The 8932-nt window shown below is 39.9% G+C and overlaps 1 protein-coding gene across 2 annotated transcripts; it reads left to right on the top strand.

The window, feature by feature from the left end:
* The first annotated feature begins 3341 nt into the window (after window positions 1-3341).
* On the top strand, window positions 3342-8719 carry CIMIP1 (ciliary microtubule inner protein 1). Of its 2 annotated transcripts, none has more exons than XM_058814909.1 (4): window positions 3342-3471; window positions 4255-4336; window positions 5059-5157; window positions 6944-8719. In XM_058814909.1, the coding sequence occupies exons 1-4, from the start codon at window positions 3413-3415 to the stop codon at window positions 7073-7075; spliced, it is 372 nt and encodes a 123-aa protein (XP_058670892.1). In that variant the 5' UTR covers window positions 3342-3412; the 3' UTR covers window positions 7076-8719. The 2 variants fall into 2 exon arrangements, with proteins under 2 accessions (XP_058670892.1, XP_058670891.1); XM_058814908.1 differs by lacking the exon at window positions 3342-3471 and adding an exon at window positions 3574-3691.
* Window positions 8720-8932: the final 213 nt, after the last annotated feature.

The raw sequence follows: 8932 nt of genomic DNA, 5'->3' as shown, positions 1-8932 counted from the left end.
CACAATTAGATGCTGATATCCCTCCACTGCCTGCAATCACCCTCAAGGGAAGCAAAATTGCATGAGACTAACAGAACACTCACTTGTTTTAAAATTTGCAGGCAGCTCAAGAAAGTTTCACATGCATTTTACCTCAGAAACAATGTGCTACTTATTCTTCCTAGCGATGATTTTTTACATAGCATTCTGGGATCAAAATGTAATTTTCAACAATAACATATTTTCTGACATTCTCTAAGGAAAAATTACTGGTTTCTTCCCTCTAAAAGGATTTTGAAGGAATAACATCTGTGTTGAGATTATTATGAATATGTTAAACTGACAGCAAGTCTCTAAGGGGCACTGCTCATTAATGTTCTGTGCATAAAATTAAAACTTGAAATATATTTTCCAATCTTTTTTGAATCATTTAAGCAATTCTCATGCAAAGAAACTATTGTGCAGCAATCATATATTTGCAGAGTAGGCTATGAAAGCTATTAAAATGTCCCAGACCCCCTGCCTTTCAGGCAAAAGGAAAAAAGGAGACGCTTTCTGATTTCAAACATGAGCTGTATTGAAACAAAAAATACTTTCAAAGACCATGAAGAGTTTGATTTCAGTTTACACAATGCAACAAAATTTAAAATTGTGTCTTTCTCCTTCATCTTTAATTCATATGGTGCCTAGGTAGCTCTCATACCAGCAGGAGAGTTTTGTTAAGTGTTGCCCATTGGCATTTACAAGGAATTTCTCCAGTGGCTACAAGTGGTGGCTGTATTATTTAAAACTGCAGCAGGGCAGCATTCTGCAAACTCCCTGCAACCACAAGTGGGGAGCTGGGCTCTGAGACAATGCCTGGGACTCGGGGATTTCAATGCAAACTCCTTCTCCAGTTTGAAGGTGACAAAGGTCTCCATGTCCACAGAACAAATCATTTTGTTTGGAGGGCATGTACACTTCTTCCACCCAGTACTACAGAAATATAAGTGTGTCTATCAGGTTTACTGTAATGCAGTCTCTCATGAAAATCTTTAGTTTGAATAAAAAAGGAATGTCTCTGCTCAAAATCAAATAAAAGTCAAGGAATTATTTAATTTTTCAAGCACAGAAATTAGCATAAAGCTATAGCTGTAAGTGCCATTTTATGGATTAAAAAAAGGAACATATCATTGGAAAAACAAACATGCCCTCACTGTTTCAGAAGCCACTGGATAATTACAGCCACAATAAGATGAGAGTTCTAAATTTTGCCACAATATATAATGATTCTAACCAGGCTGTTGGATTACGTTCATAAATGGAAATTCAGGAACTTCAATTAACATGTTCTTGATGTGATAGACTTTAGCAGGGCTTTTTTAAATGAAACCAGTCTGTGTCAATGGGACTTCATTACTTAAATCACAGTAATCATAACAAGGCAGTCTCAGGCTGCCTACATCTGAAATATTATGTAAAAACATTACAAAAAGACACTGAAGTTATGCTCAAATACTCCTTTTTTAGACTTCCTCACCTCACATTGCAAACTGTGCATCAGCAAACACAACACTGCCAGTACTACCTAATATTTTTTGGTAAACATTTTCAATGGCAAAACCTAAGCACAGCTACACATGGATCCATAAATTAAAATATAAACACCTCAGCAGAGAGCGTCACTTTCAGAGGTTCTGACACCTGATTAGAGCAGCTGAAAGAAAATAACAAAGCTGCTCCTCAAATTTTAGATGTGAAGAAGGCACCTTGTGGAACACAGGGAACACAGACTGGTGCACCCCACTGCAGGTTTCCTTAGGGACACCTTCATTCCCCCTTCTTCACTGCTATGTCCCATCAATGGAGGGCTTTTATTGCCCTTTTCCACCCCAAAAGCCCAGGCAGAGCCCTGCCAGATGCCTGTAAAGAGCTGCCAGACAGAAGCACGTGGATCTACCCAGGCAAAGCACCCCAGGAATGTTTGGGACTCTGCTCACACACGGCACTGGAACATCATCACAAAGTTCTGTTTCCACAGTGTCAATGTAAGAAGTTTCATCTCTCGTTTCTTCTTGACAAATGCTGGCGCACTTTAAGCCCTGACACAGTAAACTACAGATTTGATTGTTTCATTAACAAATTATCTTTCTCAAGGAAAGCATCAAAGCAATAAGAAAACTCCTGAGATAAATGTGACAAAGCAGCAGGAGTTAATTAAGTAGGACAATGAGTAAGCATTTATGGGTGTGATAGGAGACCCAGCTGATTTAATTGCGAGCCTAATTATCAATTAGAGAATCAAGAAATGGAGTGTAAGTGAAATATTCCATTTGTTGATACTTTAATGATTTTCAGAGACCCAGAAGAGCAGTAATAATTGCTATTTTAGAACTACAGAAGGCATTTTTATTCTCCTCTTACTCAGACATTCTTAGTACTTCTAAAATAACTAAGAAATGTATATAGCCTTGTACTCAAATATTTAAGTACTTTAGGTACCTTGGGTTTTTTAAAAGAAGTCTAGTAATTAAACATTCAAACACACTGCCTCTAAACCACTCAGCTGAAGACAAAACCTTTCTGCATTTATTTTCTAATAAGGATAATAAGTGCCCAGTAGTGTCAAGAGTCCCATTAAGTATTTCCAGGGTGTTTACACAAGGCAATTTCCAGACAACACGAAAGAGATCGGGGGAGTCATTTAAACCTATGAGGGCAAAGAGCGACCTGGCTCCACTCATCATAGGAATGTTTTATCCAGCAAATGCAAGAAAATAAAATTACAAAAAAATTAATATATTGGAACACAATGAACCCTTTGCAAGCTCTAAATATATTCTGGGTTCTCACATACAAGCCATAAAGTATGTTAAGATCTTTCTCAGAACTTCTGGCATGTAGCTTGTAAAGGAAATTTACGAGAAAAAGAGATCCAATAGACACCGTGTAACAGGACTGGTGTTGTTTCCCAATGAAATTATCAAAAAACAATTTTGGTGTGTAGCAAGAGGAACCCAGAACAGGACAGCAGATTAAAAAGAAGCTTTCAACCACCTTCACCCAAATGTGTTTTCCCTTCATTTAAAGACGCACAAAAAAAATTAGCGAGCACTCGCCCTGGCCTCCTGAGGGGCCTCAAGAAAGCAGGGAGTGGGAATTTTTTACTTGTTTTTCCCCTGAGAAATGGCTGTGGTGCCACTAAGAGCTTCCAAAAGACAAAAGAAGATAATTCATCCCCTCAATGACTATATATGCACTTCCCGACATTAATTTATTACGCGTTATGACACGCCCCCTCATTACCTTATGCCCGCCTCTCCGCCATTTTGTGCCGCCCACACGAGTCCCCGCCCCTTCCGCCCACCGCTGCTCCCCCGCCGCCATCTTGTGCCCGCCTGAGGGGCTCGAGAAAGCAGCGAGCGGGAATTATTTAACTTTTTTTCCCTGCGACATGGCTGCGGTGCCACCGAAGAAATCCCAAAAGACGATAGAAAGGGATCCTTTCCCTCGGTGGGTGTGTGGGCACTTCCCCACATTCCATGGAGCACATTCCCGCCCCTCCCGCCATCTTGTCCCCGCCCACACGAGTTGCCGCCGTTGCCCCGCAACGCCCGGGCGGCCGCGGCGGAGCTGGGGGCGGCCCCGGCCCCGGCCCCGGTCCCATGGAGGCCGCTGACCACAGAGCCGAGAACAAAGAGTACATCAACTACGTAGCCCAGGACAAGAGCTGGTAACAGCCCGCCCCGGCAGTACCGCTGCTCTGGTGCCGCTGCCGTCCAGCTTCCCCTCCCGGCCCGCAGCTCCACGCTGGAAGAGTTCTCTTGTGTATTTAAAGAGCGTGTGCGCTGGGTGAAGCGTGCCTGTGTAAAGTCATTTAGATGTAGAGGTGGCTCCAGTGCACCCCTCATGCCCCGCCGGCTGTGGGGTGAGGGCACCTCATCAGCCAACACAGTAAATGAAAGTATATTTCAAAGCATCATTGGTGCTTACTTTCCAGCCTCCTCCGCTTCTTAACATAATCTAAAAGCAGTGCAGTGTTCCCGTGCAGTGTTCGCTGTTTGACATGAAGTGTTCGCTGTTTCACATACAGCGTTTCAAACCTCTGGGAAGTATTTTCCCATTTGCTCCGAGTCAGATAATGATATTCGTACATAAACGCGCTGCTTTGAGATGGAAGTTTAAAGATTCCAGCTGAAGTGCTGCGCTTTGTGACGTCGGTAGCTGGGGTTGGCGTGTTGGGGTTTTTTAATGAAAGTTTTCAAAGTAATTTTAAATGTTTTTTGTTGGTTTCAGGAAAATCCGCATTGAAACTGAAAGAGATGCTGCAAAAAGATGGGCTGAGAAATGGGGATTTTTGAAAACACCTCTTGAAGAGGTAAAGTTGAATGTCATGTAATATGGCTTATAAGCAACACATGAGCACACATTTATCTGGACACAAAATTATGAGAGCACAGAAGTGCTCATGTGCAGATCAGAAGTGTACTGAGTATGCTTTATTACACTGACCTCCAAGGTAGCAATTGCACTACTTTTGAAATGGTTCAAATATTCAATTTTCTTCTGAATAAAACATGTCAAGTGGTAATTTATATGCTGTGCATATTCTGATATATTTCTCCTGAGAAGCATGACTCCTAATAGTGCTAACAAGTACTAGATACACACTGACAGGAAAATATTTCCCCTTTGTCTCTCCATATGGTATTTTAAAAATCTAGGGGAAAAGGTTCCAGCTAATTAAATTGTCAGTGGGGGAATCTACAACAAATGAAAATATTTGGAGTGATGTCTCTTCTCAGTGATGTTTAGATATTAGAATACAGTAGCACATGATGTTACATTTGCAATCACAGTATTTCATTGCTAAAGAACAGGATTGATGTAGCCCCTGTATAGTTACAAATGAAGTTTGCATGTCTTCTGAAACAAAAAAAAAGTCCAATAATTTCCAAAGCACAGAAATAAATAATCCTGCTTGAGGTGGAAAGAACAGGAAGTTCATCTGCAACAATGAGGGGAATGGTGTAGATTTCACATATTATAGTATATTTCCAAAGATAAATAATTCAATTTTAAAATATGTTTTGGTTTTAGTTGCTTGGACCTGAAAAGAAAGAAGCTGCAAAGCCCAAGCTACAGCTTCCAGATCACCTGCAGGTTCGACCTGTGACACCTGTGGAAAAATACATTAAGGTTAGAAAATTAGATTTGAAAATTGCAATACAGCAACATCTGTTTTAAGAAACCACACAAGCTCTGAAAACCAGTTGTCTTAATAGAGGGGGGTCTTTAACTAAAGGTCAAAGTAAACTGCATTTGCAAGCCAAACTATGCTTTAAAAGCATTTGTTTAAGACAAGGAATTGCCCTTTGGTTATGGTTGTAATTTTTCTGTCTTTATTTAAGAGTCTGCTTTTTGTCAGAGACAATACCACTGTCCTCTTCAGCACCACAAATTAATAAGAAACCAGTTCTAATAAGCCAAGTCATAATTATTTTGTTTTGTATGATTTATATGTATATTCAGGGTCTTAAAGCTGTCAAATAGCTGGAGAGTGGAATGTGAGTGATGGTTTAATTTATAAATACAGTGTGTCAGGATCACCAGTGAATAGGGGGAGCCCACGGGCAGCTAAAGCAGTGACATTGGGAGAGGAACTTACAAAAGGGGAAGAAGAATATGCTAATGAAAAGGAAGGTTAGTCCACTTAGAGAAGATTAGGGAAATAAAGGAGATTGGAAGTTCTTACTTGCTGAACTAGCTTTCTTTCAAAGGATTCCAAGGGTGGGGAGATAAGGTATGGAAGTAGTGAAAGCTTTTATTGAGATTAAATTAAAATAAGAATTAAGAGCTAGTGCTGAGTGTGGTAAAGCAATGAAATGGCTTCATTTGTGCCAGTCCTGCTCCTCGTTCCTCAGCTTTGTCCCACAGCTCCAGTGTCAGTCCAGCTGCAGTTCCAGTGGAGTCCCAGCCCCGCGGGGCTTTGGTGCATTAACAAACCCTGCAGGTCTCAGCTGCTCCCCAAGCCTGCAGAGCCTGGTGGAACTGAGTTTCCATTTCACCTCAGAACTGGGAGGAAGAGAAGGGCTGGCTGTGATTTAGGTCACCTTTTACATATTCAGAGTGAAGTTTCATACATCCTTTTCAGAAGTGTCTTTCTGCACATTTACCTTGTGGTAACAGTCAAATCTGTTCTCTCTAGGTTAGACTAATAAAAGCTCTGCAGTCCCCTCCCCCAGACCAAAAGTGGGACATGATTTCCTTCATTATCCTGCTCAGTGGGTGGCACTTTTGGCCATAAAAATTATCTTTTCTGAGGAACTGCTCCACCTAAATATCATAAACATTTTCTAATCTTGGCCAAAGAACAAAGTGAAGCAACTCTGGCAAGAGAACTGAAACATTGTTCTCTTGCTGTGTATTTCTCTGCTAAGTCCCCAGATGCTGAAATGATAGAACATGCCCAATTGAGATGATTCAGCCAAAGTAAGCACAGCAGTCACTGAACAGAGTCTGTTGGCTTTTGTTTTGTTTCCTTTTTAGCTAGATTAGTTGCAGATTAACTTGCTGCTCACCCATCTTTTGGAGTAGAAGGAAGGTAGAATGAATAAGTAGTTCTTGATGTAAAAGCCAGCTTGGTCAGTAATATCTTTGGCATTTGGATTTAAAATTATTATTCCATAGCTGCATTGTTACCAAATGTATTATAGCAAGGAGAAAACACTATTTCTCTGTTTACTGAAGTTAATTAAAGATGATGATGATGATCTTCTGCTTGAGCTTTTCCCATACATAATAATAATAATACAAAAATTCTAATAATGTTAAGCAATTAAAGCCCTTAGTATTGAACCAAACTTGGAAAAAAACAATTTCTTGATTGTTGATTTTAAAACACTACTGTACAAAAGGCAATGTTGCAGAAACTTCAACCAAAAACCTTTTCATAATTCAGTTTTGCATGTTACTTTGATTTTAGGTGCTTCCATCTCCTCCAATACCTAAAACAACCCAGGGATTAATTGGCTGGAGATCAAGTGTTCCAGCACTGGCTCTTGAGCACGATTATCAAGTCCAAAGCTCCAAAGGATCTGTCATTAGAATGAAGTGACCATGTGAGTCTTCTAAGTGACATTATGAAATAAAGAGGCACAAAGATTCATTCCTAAGGAAATATCCTGGAGTGGGCTGTTGGACTGTTGTGCATTTCTTGTCTTTGTAAAAACCCACAATCATTTTGGTAAAGTGTGAACATTTTCATTTTACTTCATTGAATCTATGGCATCCAGGCTAACTCTGCTTCAGAGCTCCTGCTCGTAACTTAGAAATAACAATGAATATACTCAGGTAAAGATCACAGAGCACATACTATTTTTATTATCACTAATAAGACTATAATTTAAAAATATTCATTGGAAATTGGAGTGACAGTGCAAATTTTGACAATTGCTTCTCCATGAGAACCTCTACTCAGAAAATGCTCATAAAATACACTGGGTTTGTGTTGGGTGTGCTTTGCAGGTATTTTGTGCAGTTACACACATAAGTGAGTGAGTAGTTCCTAGTACAGAAATAAAGTATACAAGGGCCACAGTGACCAAGAGTCACTTTGAAAGATCAGTTTTGGTATCAAATCAGGGCTTTTCTATTAGCTGATCAGTATGCAAATGGGTTACAAAGGATTTTTATGGCTTCAGTTGTGTGTACAGCAATATTTGCTCCAGCCAGGGAAGGATGCTCAGAGGCAGCAGGTGATTGCTCTGGAGTCATGGGGCAGCTCCCTCAGTGCCCTGGGTTCACTCCTGCTCTTCACTGTGCACCTGAAGGTTTGCCAGGATTTCTGGAGACTCAGGAGGACTCACTGAGCTGCAGCAAATGTTTGCACAATGCAATTCTAACTGGCCAAGGTGTTCACACAGAAGGTTGTTTAAGCAAAAAGAGCCTCCAGGAAATCAACCCAGGCAGCTCCCTCTAACTCCTTATCACTTAGAGGGGAAAGGTTTCCTCTTTAACCCTGCTGCAGGATCTCCTTTGTGTTCTGCAGCCATCAATAGCTACTGCTTGAGTCAGCACTAAGTCCTTGGCTTTCACAGCAGTAAGGCAGCAGCCAGTGTTTGTTCTTCCCTTCTTCCCAAGAAATGACTCACAATGATCAACATCCCACCTTTTTTTTTTTTTTACATCCATTTCCAAATGCCCACAAAATAATAATATTTTACTTTTTTCCATACTCTTTACAAATAATGGAGAAGTGAGTCATATCCTTTGGAAAGATTACCCAAGAAGGAGAACACATAGCAGAAGTAACTTCAGACACTTTATTTAAAAACCAGAATAAAGAATAACTTGGAATCAGACTCTGGAAATTGAAGTTAAATTGTAGCTTAGCTACTAACCATAACCTGTGTACACTGATCTTTGGACAACCAAGATAATTGTAAGAACAATATTTAAATTCAGTGTGCTTTCTTGTCATTGCCAGGTTTGTATCTCTTGCTTATTTTAATCATGTGGTATGTGGTTCTTCAGTTTATTCTAAGGCCAAAAGATCTCATTCTTGTCTGATTTATGTAAACAGGTATAATAATGATTGATATGGCATTTAGCAGCAATTAAATTACATTAATTCAGGCCAAATAAAAGGGGAATTCCACTGGCTTTTAAAGAGTTATATTAATAAATCAAAGCACCACATACCCATTGGATGTTTGCATGAAGTGAAATCCAAATCCAGATGAGCATGGTTTGATTTTGAAAACCAAAATAAATTCTTTGTCCAGCATCTGCAGTTGGACATTCCTGACTCTTATTCCAATGTCTGAATATTAACTCTGGCCTGACATTAAGGGTTTTGTGTTGTACATTCTATCATTTAAGAACTTCAGGAGATACTTTGATAGACACTAATTTGGGATGTGCAAAGAATATAATCTAAAATTTGAAGTAATTTCTTTATCATAAATCTGTC

Source organism: Ammospiza caudacuta, chromosome 15, assembly GCF_027887145.1.
Source record: "Ammospiza caudacuta isolate bAmmCau1 chromosome 15, bAmmCau1.pri, whole genome shotgun sequence".
NCBI lineage: Eukaryota > Metazoa > Chordata > Aves > Passeriformes > Passerellidae > Ammospiza > Ammospiza caudacuta.
The sequence above is the reverse complement of the archived record's forward strand: the minus strand, read 5'-3'. Positions and strand labels throughout refer to the sequence as shown.

What these genes read in the sequence shown, in the direction of transcription:
- CIMIP1 (XM_058814908.1), top strand. Translation starts at nt 3,624, where the DNA reads ATGGAGGCCGCTGACCACAGAGCCGAGAACAAAGAGTACATCAACTAC. An exon ending in TGAAAACACCTCTTGAAGAG is followed by an intron (nt 4,337 to 5,058) that starts GTAAAGTTGAAT and finishes TTTTGGTTTTAG; the next exon opens with TTGCTTGGACCTGAAAAGAA. An exon ending in CTGTGGAAAAATACATTAAG is followed by an intron (nt 5,158 to 6,943) that starts GTTAGAAAATTA and finishes CTTTGATTTTAG; the next exon opens with GTGCTTCCATCTCCTCCAAT.